General features: G+C 36.4%; 1 protein-coding gene across 13 annotated transcripts in view; it reads right to left on the reverse strand.

Annotated features, from left to right (window-relative positions):
- The window catches only part of C15H14orf39 (chromosome 15 C14orf39 homolog), a 50,031-nt gene extending 39,845 nt beyond the window's left edge, over nucleotides 1–10,186 (reverse strand). For 2 of the 13 annotated variants that reach the window (XM_055097663.1, XM_055097661.1), the window contains exons 1-6: nucleotides 9,960–10,133; nucleotides 9,045–9,101; nucleotides 8,896–8,952; nucleotides 7,922–8,029; nucleotides 7,706–7,832; nucleotides 2,339–2,428 (exon numbers count right to left, since the gene is read on the reverse strand). In XM_055097663.1, the coding sequence (XP_054953638.1) occupies nucleotides 2,339–2,428; nucleotides 7,706–7,832; nucleotides 7,922–8,029; nucleotides 8,896–8,952; nucleotides 9,045–9,093 (431 nt within the window). In that variant the 5' untranslated portion in view covers nucleotides 9,094–9,101; nucleotides 9,960–10,133. Of the gene's footprint in view, nucleotides 1–2,338; nucleotides 2,429–7,705; nucleotides 7,833–7,921; nucleotides 8,030–8,895; nucleotides 8,953–9,044; nucleotides 9,102–9,827 lie in introns of all 13 variants that reach the window. The other 11 variants (XM_055097669.1, XM_055097666.1, XM_055097670.1 and 8 more) reach the window with 9 other exon arrangements.
- Between the last annotated feature and the right edge of the window lie 7,822 nt (nucleotides 10,187–18,008).

The raw sequence follows: 18,008 nt of genomic DNA on the forward strand, positions 1-18,008 counted from the left end.
GAGAAGAGCAAGTTTCAAAAACTGCACACATGAGAAGAAAAGTAAGGATAACAGCCCTGTGCTAGTCAGCGGGTCTGAATCTTAAGAAAGTTTTAATTTCTGAATATTACTAAACTGTCCCCTTTAGCAAGGAAAAGCAGTTGAGTCCCAAACAAGCTCCTATTCCTCTAAACGCATATTTGCTAATTAAGACCCACTTACTATTTAATCGCTTGGGAAAAATGGTCCAGGGAAGAAATACCTATAAGAAAATTAAGCCTGGGTCACCAGTTCCAGGTGAGATGAATATGCCACATCCACCCTATTCATACTGTATATTCATGCTCACTCTTCTAACACACTCCATATAAAAACTCTGGCAGAGCCTAGCATAGCTAAGTCATAGTTAAACAAGAGCCATTATTATCTCATCTGTGCCAGCAATACTATTTTTCATGAATGACTTGAACAGGGATGGGAGATTAGGAGAAACAAGCAACTGGTGCCTCTACTTCCTCCATTATCCATGAAACCAACAAATGAGTTATTTTCCATTTATAAATGCCTGGTATTGAAGCATCAATTCAATTAAGCTATGTAGCTGGTTTAAGAAAGAAACAGACAACTGTTTTCACTTTAATACCTTCAGTTAGCTCACGGAAGTCCTCTATAACAAACACTGTTAGAGAAGTACATATTTTAACTGGTTTGCTTTAGCTTCTCACAGAATCATTTTTAAGAATTAATGTTTTATAGTCATGACTTACATTGACAGATGCTATAAGAAGCAGTTATATATACTGTGTTTGGGGCTGGGGGAGGTCACTGAAGCACACTGCACAATTTCCCCTTTAGAGGACCCAGAGGAGAAATTTCTCTCAAACCTCAGGAAAAGCCTCTACTTATCCTAAGCAATTGACCTGTTTTTTTAAATGAATATTATGAATCCCACACTGATTATATTTCCACAATGCCTTGACTACTAGGAATTTGAAAGCTTAATTCGTGCCTATATCTAACAAATGTGCGGGATACATAGTATGAATTTCTAACTTCATCAAAGGCTTCAACTTCCTATATTTTCCTTACTTCCCTGCAGCCTTGATTTTTAATCTAGTTTCTTTCAACACTATCCTTTCAAGATGATTATTTAGTCAAATCATCTAAAATTCTTTTTTAAATGAAGCAGGATGTATAAATGACAAGACAAGTCTCCTTCACTGATCCCACCCTCTGCCTACCCTCTAGATGATGGCATACTCCAGCTTTCTCCTCTTTTTGCTCCATACATTTCCATGGGCAATCTCATGTATTTCCATGATTTCAAAATGAAGTCTATATCTATAACTTTAGTCCCTACCTTTTCTTAAGACTTGTCTTTGAATATATAGAGTATTGCATTCTAGATTTTGCACGTTTTAGTTACAATATAAAAATAGATACTGCTCTCATCCAATTATATTAAAAATAAAAACATTTCAATGTCTTATATTAGGTGAAATTTTTATGCTATATAATGTGTTCAAAGTCTCTTGTCTTGTTTCATTACATTCACTAATTATATTTAATCCCCAAGACAATGTGATTATACATATAATAAAATAAATTCATACAATTATCGGTGTTTCTCTATTAGAATATAACCACTCCATTAAATCAGCTGTCTAAAAAACAGAAGTTTGATATAAAATACCATTCAGAAATCAATATCCCAAATTTGTTATAAGCTAATTCTACAGGTAACTATTCCCCGAGATGTTTGCCTAAACAGTTCACTCATAAAGACCATTAATTGATGGACTCTGCTATAATAATTGCCACTGAGAAACAGTTTATATCTAAGGCCATATCTAAATATATCTAGGGTTAGAGAGAGCTTTACAACAAGTAGGTAGACGTTCCACTGCACCCAAGGAGTCCAAAACACTACATTTACTTAAAAACAAAAACTCCTGGCCGGGCATGGTGGGTCATGCCTGTAATCCCAGCACTTTGGGAGGCCAAGGCGGGCAGATCACGAGGTCAGGAGATCGAGACCATCCTGGCTAACATGGTGAAACCCTGTCTCTACTAAAAATACACAAAATTAGCCGGGCGCGGTGGCGGGCGCCTGTAGTCCCAGCTACTTGGGAGTCTGAGGCAAAAGAATGACGTGAACCCGGGAGGCAGAGCTTGCAGTGAGCCAAGATCATGCCACTGCACTCCAGCCTGGGGGACAGAGCGAGACTCCATCTCAAAAAAAAAAAAAAAAAAAACTCCTTGAGTACAAAATGTCTACATTTTTCAACTGACATTCTTACATACCATGTCCTAATAATACAAACTTATAGAATTGATAAACTTCATATAAGTACTATACTTGTCTTTTTCAATAGTTTCTTGATAAACAGTAAATTGGTCCTGCATATAATCTTCATGTTTACGAAAAACATCACATGTTGGCTTCCAGCTATAGAAAAAAATATATTTGTAATTAGCAACTCAGAATGATAAACAAATTGATAGAGATAATAAAAAAAAGAACATAATTATTTAAAGAGAAACAAATCTTTCTCTTCCTGGAGAAAACAAGCTTACATCAAGAAAAGTATTTCCATCTCATATCACTCCCACTACCTCCATTCAAGGACTATTATGCTTGAATATCAATATTCATGAATTTTTATATTAAACTTGTTTTTGAACCATTACTAGGGAAGGAGCAAATGTGACATGGCTGGATTGTGTATTGCTATTGCATTTCTATTATACACTTTGTAACACTCCAATATCAGCCTTTCTTTCTCATCACATTTCTAAGATTTTGGTCAAAAAAATTCTTTTGGAGTAAGCATTCAAAGAACTAGAATAAGGGCTAAACAGAGGTTTTTTTGCTCCTTTAACACTTAGAAAACAGGTGTCACATCATCCTGAATTACAAAAAAAAGAGAAACCAGAGCAAATGAATTACAAAATCAGACAATACGAATATAACAAATATTCATCTTATACATTTTTTATTATGTAACTTGAAAGAATATTACCAATACAAAAAAATATAAAATTAATATATACCATGGCGGCTTCCAGTGTAAGTATTTTTCAAATATTGCCCTTTTTTCTAACTTTTTTTTCAGATTCAAAAAGTATACATGCCCAATTTGGAAGCACAGAAAAGTATGTGTAAGAAAATAACTATTAATCATATTCTCAATATTGAATAATGACTTATTGTTTTAATAAATTGTTTCCAGATGTTACTATAATTATACATTTTAACATCATTGAGAGCTTATCCTCCTTTATCACTTAGTAACAGAACTTGTACTTAAATATGTCTGAATTTCTGATCATTTCCTTAGAAAATATTCTCCAAAATGAAATTAGAAGATCAAAAATTATACATACATATATTCTCAATATTTTTAAATGTCATAAATACTCATGGTCATAAAGATAGCAACAGTAGACATTGGAAACTAGTAGAGGGGGAAGAGGTGAAAAACTATTGAGTACTATGCTCTCGCTACCTGGGTGATGGGATCAGTTGTACCCCAAACCTCTGCATTACACAATATAACTATCTCATAAACTTGCACATGTGCCCCTGAATCTAAAATAAAAATTGGAATTATTTTAAAATTCCATAAAACATACATGTTCATTGAGAAGGTATTCACTATAAGCCTTTTGATACAATTACTAAATTAGCTTAATATTATGAATATTGTTTTTTAATCTGCTTTGACCAATTTGTAACTTTAAAAAGCAAGTTGCAGACCTTGCTTTTTAAAAACCTTCCTTTACTGTTAACATCTTCCCATATCAATAAATATACACCTATATCACAATTTCACTGGCTGCCTAATGTTCATTCATATGGATATACCAAAACTCATTTAACCAGTTCCCTAATGCTGAACATTAGAGTTGCTCCCAATATTTCCTATCATTATAAAAAGGCTGAAATGGAACTCAACTTAATAGAAAAAATAAATAACCTGACATTTTCAATGGGCAAAGGATCTGAATAGACATTTCTCAAAGAAGAGATACAAATGGCCAACAGATATATGAAAAAATGCTCAATGCCTCTAATCATCAGGGGAATTCAAATTAAAACCAAAATAAGATATTACCTCACTCCTGTTAGAATGGCTGTTATCAAAAAGATGAATAAGGCTGCGTGCGGTGGCCCACACCTGTAATCCCACTACTTTGGAAGGGTAAGGCAGGCATATCACCTGAGGTAAGGAGTTCAAGACCAGCCTGGCCAATATGGTGAAACCCTGTCTCTATTAAAAATACAAAAATTAGCTGGGCATGGTGGTGCATGCCTGTAATCCCAGCTAATCGGAAGGCTGAGACAGGAGAATTACTTGAACCCGGGAGGTGGAGGGAGGAGGTCGCAGTGAGTGAGATTGTGCCGTTGCACTCCAGCCTGGGTGACAAGAGTGAAACTCCATCTCAAAAAATAAAAAAGGTGAATAACAACAAGTTTTGGGGAGGATGTGGAGAAAAGGAAACTCTTGGACACTGTTGGTGGAAGTGTAAACTAGTACAGCTACTTCAGAAAATAGTATGGCAGGTCCTCAAAAAACTAAAAATAGAATTACCATATGATCCAGCCATCCCACTTTTGAGTATTCGTCCAAAGGAAATGAAATCAGTACATCGAAGAGATATCTGCCCTCCCATGTTCATTTTAGCATTATTCATAATATCAAGGTATGGAAGCAACCTAAGTGTTCCACAAGAGATGATGGATAATGAAAATGTGGCATAGATACACTATGAAATACTATACAGCCTGAAAAAAAGTAGGAAATTCTGTCATTCAAGACAACATAAATGGAACTAAAGGATGTTATGCTAAGTGAAATAAGCCAGGCAGGTAATGGCAAATACTGTATGATCTCAATTATATGTAGTATCTACAAAAGTCAATCTCATATAAACAGAGAGTAGAAAGGCGGTTACCAGAGGTGGGGTTGAGGTAAAGAAAAAATGGGGAAAGGGAAGATGTTGATCAAAGAACACAAAGTTTAAGTTGGAGTGGAGGAAAAAAAATCAGTGATCTACTGCACCGTATAGTGACTACAGTTAAATAATATATATTTCGAATATGCTAGAAAAATGAGCTTTTTAATATTCTCATCACAAAAAAATAAGTTGGTAAGGTGATGAATATCTTAATTAGCTTCTTTCAACAATGTACACATAGATCAAAATATCACATTTTGATCTAAACATACATAATTATTTTTCAATTAAAAATAAATTGTAAAAATGTTCTGTGTATGGAAAAAAAAGACTGACATAAACATTTGGTTGTACATTACATCTTTGAGAGGATCTCTATTTCCTTATGAAAAATTCTCAGAAATGGAATCACTTAATCAAAATTTATGCTTGGGCCAGGCGCAGTGGCTCACATGTATAATCCCAGCACTTTGGGAGGCCGAAGTGGGAGGATCACTTGAGTCCAGGAGTTCGAGACCAGCCTGAGCAACATAGTGAGACTCCATCTCTTTTTTTTTTTTAAATCATGCTTATTTTTAAAGCTTTTAAAATATATACTGGCATGTCATCTAAAAGATTTATACTACTATACACTCCTACAGTGTATGCGAGTTGATATTCTTATTTCTTGCCAGTGCTAGGTGTTATTTTTTTAAATCTCAGCAAAACTCAGAGGCAAAAATAATAGCATTTAATTATTGCTTTAATTTACATATTTCTGACTATTAGTAAGATTGAGCATTTCTGCACATGTATTAGACTTGTGTATTTTTTTCATTTTGGTATTTACCCGTTTACCTTCTTTGCTCATTTTTCTAATAGGACTCTTGCTTTTTCTTATTAATTTCTACAAGTACTTTATGTTTTTAAACAATTCTTATTTGACACTTTTCCTAGCTTATCCTTTTGTCTTTTACATCATTATAGGGTATTTTTCTTTTTAATTTGTGTGCAGTCATATTTATCCATCATTTCCTATGTGGTTTCTGATTTTGGCGACATATTTAGAAAGACCTTCCTCTCTCAAAGATTATATAGCACTTACATTTTTCTAGTACTTTCATAGATTCTTATTTCACATTTAAATCTCATAACCAGTATGCTGAAACCATAAACTAGAGGTATTCATGAATTTAGACATATTAAAATCAACAGATCCTACTGACTCTCCTCAGACCCAGCAGAAATTAAGCTTTTACAAAGTACAGTGTATCTAGGACACGGTAGGTTCTACGGGGAAACTATTAGTACTTTTCCACAACCCAATGCAGCTAATTGAGGAAAACCACTGGTAAAATCTACTACAATAAAACCCAAATCAAAATAAAAGAAAATGGTCAACAACATGTAAGTTTTGGCTGATCAGATTACCAAAATATTTAAACACTGACAATTCCAGTGTTGGCAAGAGTATGAGGAAATAGGAACTCTCCTACACTGTTTTTTTAATAATTCATTTTCTATTTATAAAATAGTCTTTATAATAAGTCAATCAATGTGTCACTGCATAAAATTTTGTTCCCATACATTGTTGGTGGGAGCACAAATTGGTATAAACTTTTTGGAGAGCAGTCTGGTATTATCGACCCAATGTTTAAATGTGCATACTCTTTAGCAATTTCACTTCTAGGAGCCCATTCTATAGCAATAGATCTCTATATGTGGAAGTATATCTGTACATGACTGGAAATAACCTAAATTTCCATTAATAGGGGAATGGCTAAATAACAGGCTACATCAATACCAGAAATACCACGGAGCTGTTAAAAAGAATGAAATATATATAAAATTACATGCATAGTACCATTTACATTAGGTATTGTTAAATGTTAAAAAGCAAGTTGCAGAATGAAGTGAGTCCATTTTTGTAAAAAGGAAATACAGCTATATAGACAGGTGTGTGTGTGTGTGTGTGTGTGTGTGTGTGTGTGTGTGTGTGTGTGTGGTGTGCATAATAATGATGTTGACTCTTCAAGATCTAAAAGGATGTGAGTGATTACCTATGCAGAGGATGACAGGGTAGGGGATGGGAACTGCAAGCAGGGAAAAACTATTTACACCATGTATGTGTATATTGCTTGAACATTTGTATTCGGTATATGTTACTTTTATAATTTCTTAAAACCAGTGGGAAAAAACTAATGGGGGAAAAACAAAAAAGGCTTATTAAAATTTTGAATAACAAAATATTTCAAAACAAATATGATCCTAAAGTACAGTACTTACTACAATGTCCATATAAAACTAAGTACAGAAAATTTATATTTGTAATAAGTCTTTGTTGTTTTTATGTATTTGTTTCAAAATGTCTAGAGTTAACTAGCAGAATCCAGAACCTGAAGCCATGTTGAAAGAATTCTTAACGTATTAAATATTTTTATTTTGAAAAACTTCAGGCCGTATTCCCTCACACAAAAATAAGATCTTGAAAATTCAAAAATGGAAATTGTTTCAAATATATTTAATAGGAATTTTATATACTGAGCTTATTCAAAAGTTTATAGTTAGATTAAGTGGATCTGAATTAGTGAGCTCTTATAGCTGTTTAGTTCTATTTCTCTTCTGATCCTCCTATAATCCCTTTACATAGTGGCATAACAAGGCACATTAAGACTTGATTCATTAGCTAATACAGAATACTACTTTGAAGGAAGTATCTTCAACTGTAAGCTCAAAAACCCTGAATAAAAGAATGCAATGAAAACTGATTCTTTCAAATACTCACTTTCTACAGTTGTCTTTAATCTCCTCACTATGTTTACAGTAATGATCAATTTCCTCATCTGTTGCATTTATAGTTTTGTGTATCCTACAAATAGTTACTTTGTTTTCCTTAATATCTTCACAGCATTCTACAAAGAGAAAATGTTTATTTTCTTAATGTACAAATAATAAGTTCAAAATAAACAAATAGAGAAAAAAAATGGGTATGGCAGCTTACCTAAAAGGAAGAGAGCCAGAGAATGGAGAGGAAACGAGGCTTGAGATGGGTGGGACCGTATACTAAAATGCAGAGAACCAGGGCCAGGCCTGATCCTAGAGCCAGAAGCTAAGAAGAATTTCAGTTTGGGAATGATGAAAAAATAAATGTCCCTTGTACCTCATCTTTAACATAAAAGGGCTAGATTCAGTGATATCTAAGGTCAATCGTATCTTAAGATGCTATGAATTCTTGCAAACATTTATTCGTCAGTGACACTAATAGAAGCCTTCTGTTTTTGACAAATGTGAAATTTCTATTCATCAATTCTATGTCAATTATTAAACGCACTTTCAACTCACTTATTTCTGTTACTAGTGATTAAATACAAGATAAAATGGACATAATTTCTTGAAAAGATTAAAATAAATTCTTAATATTCTGTATTCTTTTTTGATTGCAGAAAATATAACCAAACTCTACCTTTTCAGAACGATGAAGAAATTTAGAACTCTATTTTTTATAGTTGTTTTGTTGGATCTTAAAATACTATACAGTATTTGTGTGATTTGCCTTGCTATTTCTCTGATAACATTATTTTTCAGAATTATTATTCCTGAAAATGTGGCATCTATCGATTTTGATCCCTGATTTCTGGTGGTTTCCATAAAGATAAAAAAAATTTCACTCAACTATTTGAAATAACTTGTTATTAGAGAAAAATAACATCTTTTCCACTGCACCTAAGGGGTCATTTCTACTTAAGACAAAATTCTTCACAAAATAATTAAATGCTGAATATAGAAGTTTATTATCAAACAACTATAGTTAAGTCACATCTATTTCGTCTAGGGTAAATAGTTTATTTGTCGCTAGAGAGAACTGACACAAAAGTTATAACGCCAACAATAAGTTGCCCTAAACAGAGCAATTGTATGTTATATGCCATAAGGAATTAAAAGACTAAAATATCTTGATTATGCAAAGCTACTTACTATTAATTCTTTGAATCATCTCTTCTTTAGTACTTATGTCTTGCTCATACTGGAAGACTAAAATAAATAATTATCTTGTGACTTCAATTCATTGTTAAAATATCAAATGATCATACAAAAAGCTACCTATTTTCTCACTTTATACCTACCAAATTCTAGCAAAAGTCTGTCCAAACTGACAAACAGGCTGTCATTCATCTTGGATACTATGTTAAATGAAAAAAAAAATTATAAGATTTTCTGAAGTCATATGCAAAACAGGATATATTTCGTAACGACCTTTTCAATATAGCATTCTTCACAGGAACATGTGGGCAGAGCCAGAACTGGAAGAAGAGAGGCCCCCTTGAGCCCATGGCGACATTCCCAGCCCCTTCCCGGGCCAAGCCCAACGAGCGCTTCAGAAATCGTTGTTGAGTCGGGGCACGACTTGAAGTTTTGGGGATGGGGTGGGAAGCACCCGCATAACCGCTTATGCGTGGGATTGCAACAAGCGTCCGGATCTTCCAGGGTTCACGGACACCCAGATTTCTCCACAGGATATGCCCTTTAAAGTAAACGCTCTGAATATGTCCCTTGGTGGCGTGTGTACAACCACGTGTAGCAAAATTCTAACGAAAGCCCTTCCCCAACACCCGGGTAAACCTAGAGAAACAGTGCGATTTCGCATTTACGAATTTACCACGAAGAATCAAAAAAATGGAGGTTTTCACAGAACAGCCAATTCGCATTACGGCATACGCCTGAGGCGGGGTTCGTGTCTACCGTGCCCCTCAGAGCCCAGGAACCACAGCCCGTGCGCCTCCCGCAGTGGGAGTTCGCCGGCCGACTCCCACCCTCACAGCCTCTTGTCCTGGCTTCCCCTCGCCCGAGGCTGCAACACCGCATCCCCCCGATCCCCCGCCGCGCCCTCAGCCTCGGGCCGCACCAACCCGCGGGATAAGGCGACTCCGGTCGCTCTGAGGGGCAGGGCCAGCCAGCCCCCTCCCACCCACGCACACGCTCCCCATCAGAGCCGCCGGCCCAGAGAAAAACCGCCACATGCAGCTCCCTTCCACACGCACCTAAACAGCTCCTCTGGACCCGAACGCCCACACCCTCCCTCCCTGGGGTCCCAAACTCCACTCAGGACGCCACAGCGGATCCTAACTACAAACGGTCCCCGGAGCCCTGGCCTGGACTCGCTCAGCCCCGCCCCCACGCCCCTGGTGCCAGCCCTGAGAGACCCCGCGGAGCACGCCACGGGAGCCGCAGATCGCGCTGAAGAGCAGCGAGATCGCGCTCTGGACGAGACCTGCGCGGCTGCAACCGCTCCTTCTTCGCGGGTGGAAGCGCGGAATAAGCCCCGTAAAACCACAGAAGTGGGTGCTGGAGTTAGAGGACCCTCAAAGAAGTAGAGACCTGTCAGAGACTCTCCTGTTTTCTTGAAGACAAGTGTTTTTTAAAGCCTATTTATTCCTCTTGTAACAAGTTTTTAAAAATATTTTGGAGTACAGCAATAAAATTGATATTAACTTTTAACAAGAGTAAAAAATACCCAATTCAATAATCAAAATTCAATTCTGAATTCAGCATTTTTCAAAACATCTTAAAAAGCAAGCACAACTCAAATACATATTAGTTGAATGGACATTTTGAGACTGACTCTTTTGCTCAGTTTCAAATAAAGTACATTTTCTGCCCAAAATGCTGTCTTTAGGTAATTTATGCTCTTAGGCTTTGTCTGCCTATCCAAAGTGAAATAAAGAGTGTAAACAAAATCATTAAGCAGTTCAGTCCTCCAAAGTGCCTCAATCCTTTGTATATTTCTCGTAGAAATGTTTTTAACCGTAAATGATCACAATAATTGTCTCAAGTCACCAAAACCTAAGCTGTTTCACGGAATATTTAAGTGAAAAAGAAGGTTTCAGAAGTTTTTCTTCCTTAAGTGCCTCAGATCAGATATGCATAACCAATTTTATTATAGTGTGCTGTCATATTGCTCACTAGTTGGTATTAATATTCAACAAAACTAACATGTTTTGATAATGTAACAATTTAGCAGATTTATTCTTTTGTGTGTGTGTGAAAAATCTTTTACTTAGTTTTTCCAGCTTTATTGAGGCATAATTGACAAATAAAAATTGTTATTTACCACGTACATGATATTTGGACGTATACATACATTGTGAAATGATCACCACGATCAAGTTAATTTATATAACACATCCATCACCTCATATAAACATTTTTGGGTGTGTGTGGTGAGAACCTTTAAGATCTACTCTCTTAGCAAGTTTCAAGGACACAATACAGTATTATTAACTATAGTCACCATGCTGTACATTAGATCTCCAGAACTTATTCAATCTGCCTAACTGAAACTTCGTACCCTTTGACCAACATATTTCCTCATTCCCACCTCCTCCCTACCCCAGCCACTGGCAACCACCATTCTACTCTCTGCTTCTATGGGCTCAGCTTTTTCAGATTCCACCTACAAGTGAAGTCATATAGTATTTGTCTTTCTGTGCCTGACTTACTTCAATTAGCATAATGTCCCACAGGCTCATCCATCATCCATGTGGTCACAAATGACAAGATTCCTTCTCTGTTAAAGCTGAATAAAAGTCCGTGTGTGTGTGTGTGTGTGTGTGTGTGTGTGTGTGTGTGTTTATCCATTCATCGACGAATGGATAGGTTGAGTATATATCTTGGCTATTGTGAATAATGTTGCAGTGAACATGAGAGCACAGACATCTGTTCCACAAAGTGATTTTATATTCTTTGGATATATATTCAAAAGTGGGATTGCTGGGTCTTATGATAGTTCTATTTTTAAATTTTGAGAAGTCTCTTCACTGTTTCCCTAATGGCGGTACCCATTTGCATTCCCGCCAAGAGTGTACAACTTTTCTTTTTTTCCATATCCTTGTCAACACTTGTTGCCTTTTTTATCATAGTCATTCTAACAGGTGTGATGTATCCTATTGTGGTTTTGATTTGCATTTCGCTATGATTATTGACGTTCAGCATTTCTTTATATATCTGTAGGCGATTTGCACATCTCGTTTTGAGCAATGTCTATTCAGGTCCTTTGCCCATTTTTAATCAGATTGTTTGTTTTCTTGCTTAGTTGAGTTCCTTATTTAGATATTAACCCAAATTTACTCTTATTACATTTGTTTATATTTATTAACTACTTCTTTTTAGGAAAACATAGGAAAGCAAATATAAAGTGTAAATCTATTTTGTCTTACTGGCACTACATTGCTATGACTGTCAAGAAAATTTAGTAGGTAAAAAGTTAGTCTACTTCAATTTAACACTAGATTTTCTTATGAAAATTTGTAGAAATCTAGAAACACCACCTTACTGAGATCTGAAAATCAATTTATTTGCATTTAAATTCACATCTATACATATCCTAATTACCCTCATAAAAATATACCTAAGTTCTACCAACACCACTACCATCTATCTTATTCCATTCCAAAATGTTCTTCTGGAAAAGCAATGAAGATGCTCCATCTACTGGAGAGTTTTAAATAAATTTTATTTCCCTCTCTCCCTATTCCCTCTCACTCCAGTGAATTACAGTGCTCCATTTGAAAAATTATAGAACTTTGACTCAGATAAACATTTATCTTAACAAATCATTTTCTGGGAAAGTACTCCCATAAGATAAAATTTTCCTTATCTATTATTGACACCTTTGCCTCTTGATCCATAATCAAGAATCTGAAGAAATCCATTACTTAAACCTGCTGCTCATTCTAATTGCACGGTATTCCTTTTCTTCCTTTTATTGCTTAATTTATCTAATAGGAAGCTTGTGTTTCCTACCTACAATTCCTCTCCACTCATTTCCTAACTGACCTTTTCAATTTAACTACTATCTCCATCACATTTAACTACTTTCTCAGGTAATCAAGACAACATTTTAATTCCAAATCTTATGGTCTTTTCTCAGTCTTATCCTCCTCCCTTCCTTTTTTTCTAACTCTCTTCCATATTTGGTTCCATTTAAACTCTCTGCAATCCTGACTTCCAAGACACTACTCTCTTCTAGTTCTCCCACCTCTCCTATCTGCCCCTCAGATTTCATCTTCTATTTCTTTCCCCCTCACCATCACCATGGACTCTAACCAAGATTTTTTTCCTTAACTCTACCCTTTTCTTTTTTGGGGGTCATGCATCCATAGTAACTTCAATTATCACACCTGTGCTTATGAGTCCCAAATCTTTACTTCCAGTCCTATCCTATTATCAGGGAGTTATCCAAATATTTATCTTTATATGCTTTCCATCAATTTTGATTTAACCTGATCTAAATCCAAAGTCATCTCCCATAAATAATTATTCACAAAGTCTTGCTGATTTTTTCTTTGATATATTCTTTGTATGCATCCAGTCAACTCTATAAACAATCTGCAGTCAGGCAGATATGGATTTAACTTCTGGATCTGTCATTTGTTAATTCAAAACTTTGGGCAAGTTTCTAATCCAAGCTTTCGTTTCCTCACATATAAAGTGGAAATTGTAATAACTCCAACATCATGGAATAGTTATGAAGATTAAATAAAATAATTTCTATAAAGCCCCTAATATAATGCCCAGCACATAGTATATAGAAAATAGAAGACATTGGAATGAAACTTCTTCAAATTCCAGCTATCAAACATATGATCCTACTTAAATCTTCATTAATCTATCCTCCTTCTGTTCTGTTACAATAGTGGAACTCTCTCTCCTCTTACCTAAAGCCAATTCCTCCACCTGTATTTGAGTACCATCTCCTCTTACCTCCTCAGAAGCGTTAAAATATCAAATACGCCTTTTCTCTTATGTGTATTCAATCTCTTCCATTTAATTGGATCCCTCTCATCAGCTTTAAACATGGTCAAGTCTATACCAGAAAATGAAAGAGAGAGAGAGAATCTTCCCTAGACATTAAAGGTTTTATGAGTCAACATCATATTTCTCTCACAGCCAACCTGATTTCTAAACAGTTGTCTAAACTCACAGTCTCCCTCCTCTTTTCTTACTCCAATCTGCCTTCCAATGCCATTATGCCATAAAATTTGTTCTAAGATGACAATGACCTCATGACACTGAATCCAATGAACATGTTTCAGTCATTAACTGACCTGACCTCTGCATTATCACTTTTCCTTCTTAAAACACCGCAGTAGCTGCATGATTTTTCTCCCATCTCTCATAATTTTCTCTATCTTCTCTTTCAGCCTCCTCTCCTTCCACTCAGCCATTAAATGTTGTAAATCTCAGATTCAGTCCTAGGCCTTTTTTCATCTGTACTCCATGTGCATGGTTTCTAACGCAACCACTATACAGGTGACTCACAATGTGTGTCTCTAGCCTAGACCTCTAGTATCAATCCAAGTCAGTAATTGCAAACAACAGAAATTAATTCTGGCTGATTTAAGCAAAGGTGAAATTTGTTTGAAGAATACTGGGACCAGGCATGGTGGCTCACACCTGTAATCCCAGGACTTTGGGAGGTCAGGGCACAAGGATTGCTTGAGCCCAGGAGTTCAAGACCAGCCTGGGAAACACAGAGAAACCCCATCTCTATAAATAAATAAATAAATAAATAAATAAATAAATAAATAAATAAATAAATTGGTGCACACCTGTAGTCCTAGCTACTTGGGAGGCTGGGGCGGGAAGATCACTTGAGCCCAGGAATTCAAGGCTGTGGCGAGCTATGATCGCACCACTGCACTCCAGCTTAGGCAACAGAATAAGATCCTGCCTCTAAAAAATAATAATAAAGTAAAAAATTTTTAAAATGATACTGTGTAACACAAAACTCCCCAGAATAGCTAGAGAACCAGACTCATGTGCTATACAGCAAGAAGCAAAAACCAAACTCATACCACAGATTTGGTAGTCAAGACACCATCACTACAACCAAGCACTGAGGACTGCAGCTCACATCACTATCATGAGCACTACCACAACTGCCCTACAAACTCTATCTTACTTTAACTGTCACCCATTAACAGATAGGATTCTTTCTAGGGCACACTTGCTGGTGTCACTCATTCCAATTCAAAATCTTGGGTAGATATATTTCATTAAAGAAGCCTATGACACATAAATCTCTTCTTCCTCCCAGACTGTTAGGGTAAAATATTTTCCAAACATAAGAATTGGATTTAAATGCTGGGCAGTCAAAAGGAAAAGCAACTGTTCATGACACCTATCCTCTGAGTTCCAGACCCACGTATCTAATTGCCGACGTGATAAGCTATCTTAGTCCATCCTGCACTATAACAAAACACCACTACCTAGATAATTCATAAATAATAGAAATTTATTTCTCACAGTTTTTGAGGTCAGTAAGTCCAACACTGAGGCACTGGCAGATTCAGTGTCTGGTAAGGGCACACTCTTTGCTTCCAAAATGGTGTCTTGTTGCTGTCCTCCAGAGAGGACAAATGCTATGTCCCAACATGGTGAAGAGGACAAAGTCTTTCCCTCAAGCCCTTTTATAGGCACTAATACTAAGCCCTCATCACGCCTCTTAATACTATTACATTAGGGATTAAGTTTCAACATGAATTGTGGAGAGACACAAACATTCAAACCACAGTACAAGCTCAAACACAGCTCGTGTATTTCCCCCACTAATGCTGACCTCCTTCATCCTTTTCATTAATGAGACCAGAATCTATTTGTGCGTACCAGAAACCTAGACCTTGACAACCTTCCTCTCCTATCATCCCCCACATCAAATCCATCATAAATCCTACCAATTTTTCCTCTTAAATATCTTCCATCCATTTTTCTCTATTTCAGCTGCCGCCATCTAAATCCATTCTCTCACCTGGATTATTGTACTAACTTCCAAACTGGTTTTGCCACATATCTACTCTAGCCCTCTTGCCCATTCTCTCTCCATCCTGTGACAGAACAATTCTTAAATGTAAATATTCTCCCTCTCTTCTTCTCTCTCTCTCTCTCACACACACATCCCTATGTTAAAGCATGTTAATGACTTCCTATCATTCTAAGAATAAGGACAAAATACATTTTATTGGAAAAAATTCAAAATTTATTTTTCAACAGACAGCATCACCAGGTACAACTACAGGTGTTTCCCTATAGATCATGTATTCACAAGCCATTACTAGCTCAACAGTGAGAAAGCCACTTGGGTGTTTTCTGCAATAATACCCACTTCACAGTGTGAACGGGTACTATTATTGTGTTCTCTTAAAATTTCAGAAGGAAAGGCACAACTTGGCAAAACTTAAAAAAAATTTTTTTTTATCCTAAAGTCAGGCGCAATAACTAAGAGACAAAACTTGGAGTGACATTCTGGCCTTCAGTAAAGACCTTCCACAGGAAGAGAAAAGACTTCTCCACCCTAAAGTTATGGTCTTTTTCTCTCTTTCCTTGTTAAACCATTAGAGCATTGTTTCATCATTTGCTCAATATTAACACATGTACAAAAGTGAATTTTTTAAAAAGAAATAAAAATATATTGAATGTCCAGCTGTTCCCACCAATATATCAATCCTTAAGTTTAAGACAGGGCCTGGGAATCCTTCAGTAGCTATAAAGTAAGAAAATAGAGACGATGGCTACAAAAATAAAAAATAAATGAAGTACGGGCCCGGGGCAATGGCTCATTCCTGTAATCCCCACACTTTGGGAGGCCAACACAAGTGGGTTGCTTGAGTTCGAGACCAGCCTGGGCAACATGGCGAAACCTTGTCTCTACCAAAAAAAAAATAATAATAAAATAAAAAATTAGCTGTGTGTGCTGGTATGTGCCTGTAGTCCCAGCTACTCAAGAGGCTGACGCAGGAGGATGGCTTGAACCTGGGAGGTGGAAGTTGCAGTAAACCAAGATTGTGCCACTGCACTCCAGCCTGGGTGACAGAGCAAGACCCTGTCTCAAAAATAAAAATAAAAAATAAATGAAGTAGATAAATTAAAGCTTTCACAGCCAGGACTTGCCTGTTCTAACTTTGCAGCCTCCAAGAAATACTTAGGAAAAAAATCTTCATAATTACATGGCATCAGTCTCACTAACGAAATTTTTTTTAAATTAGTATGTGAACCTGTGATAGAAAACATGCCTTTCCATGAGTTTTATCTCTAGAAAAAAAACTCAGATTTTCAATAGAGTAGGCACTGGCAAACTGAATTATGTCACCTAATATTCCCCACTCAGGTGCCCACCTCTTCTAGCATTCAGGAAGATGAAGGCAACTGGGAAGTGTGGGAAGGGCACTGGCATACTTGGGGCTTCGAATGAACTGTACTTAAATAAGCAGCAACACACACATTGACTCCCTAAGGACTAAAATAAGCCCATATGAGGGTATCCTACTTAAGTTTCTAGGGTTGAAGAAACTTTGTAATTCTACAACCTTAGTATTTTGGAGTTTTTTTAAGGTATACTCAAAACAAAACAAAATAAAAGATAGGTACATGGTTAGCTGGCATATAAAACAGGTCCCTAAATATATGACAGAGCTTGTCCGTTTACCCAAATATAGTTACCTTTTAAGTATACAGTACCCTTTCCCCCAGTTAGGCTAAGCAGTTATGTTTTCCACTTGGTTCAATAAGCTCCAACTGTTCTACCTTGAAATAGGTGACAGACTTTGGAAACAGTCACTCTAGGGGTACAAAGTTTCTATGTGTACTTTGTCACAAGGGGCAAAGCTACTTTCAAGGCCCACTTCTTCCAAAATTAAAAAAAAAAATCTAGTCTGTATTTGTGTTGGTATAAATTTTTTTTCATGTTTTGTTTTTATTTTTTGCAAAGCAGCATAGCAACAATCGTGATTGTAGGACTGCCTGAGGTTGCAGACACAACTGTAAACATCATTTACATATCAGTAAGAAAAAGGAAAACAGGAAAAGGAGACGAGTTTCTTAAGAAAATGAAAAAAAAGAAAGAAAGCACAGATTCTAGAGATTTCACCGGCTGCATTCGTCCCTCTACACAGGTTCCCATTTGGCTTAGTTGACCACAGTCTTGTTTTCTTCCAAGAAGTGAGGGAAACTGGTGTTTAGGAACACTGTTAGTAGCTCCTGGTTTTTCCAGATTAGCACTGATACCTGATTGGGAGCTATCCATCTTGGAGACA

The sequence above is a fragment of the Pan paniscus genome, chromosome 15 (assembly GCF_029289425.2).
Source record: "Pan paniscus chromosome 15, NHGRI_mPanPan1-v2.0_pri, whole genome shotgun sequence".
Lineage (NCBI taxonomy): Eukaryota > Metazoa > Chordata > Mammalia > Primates > Hominidae > Pan > Pan paniscus.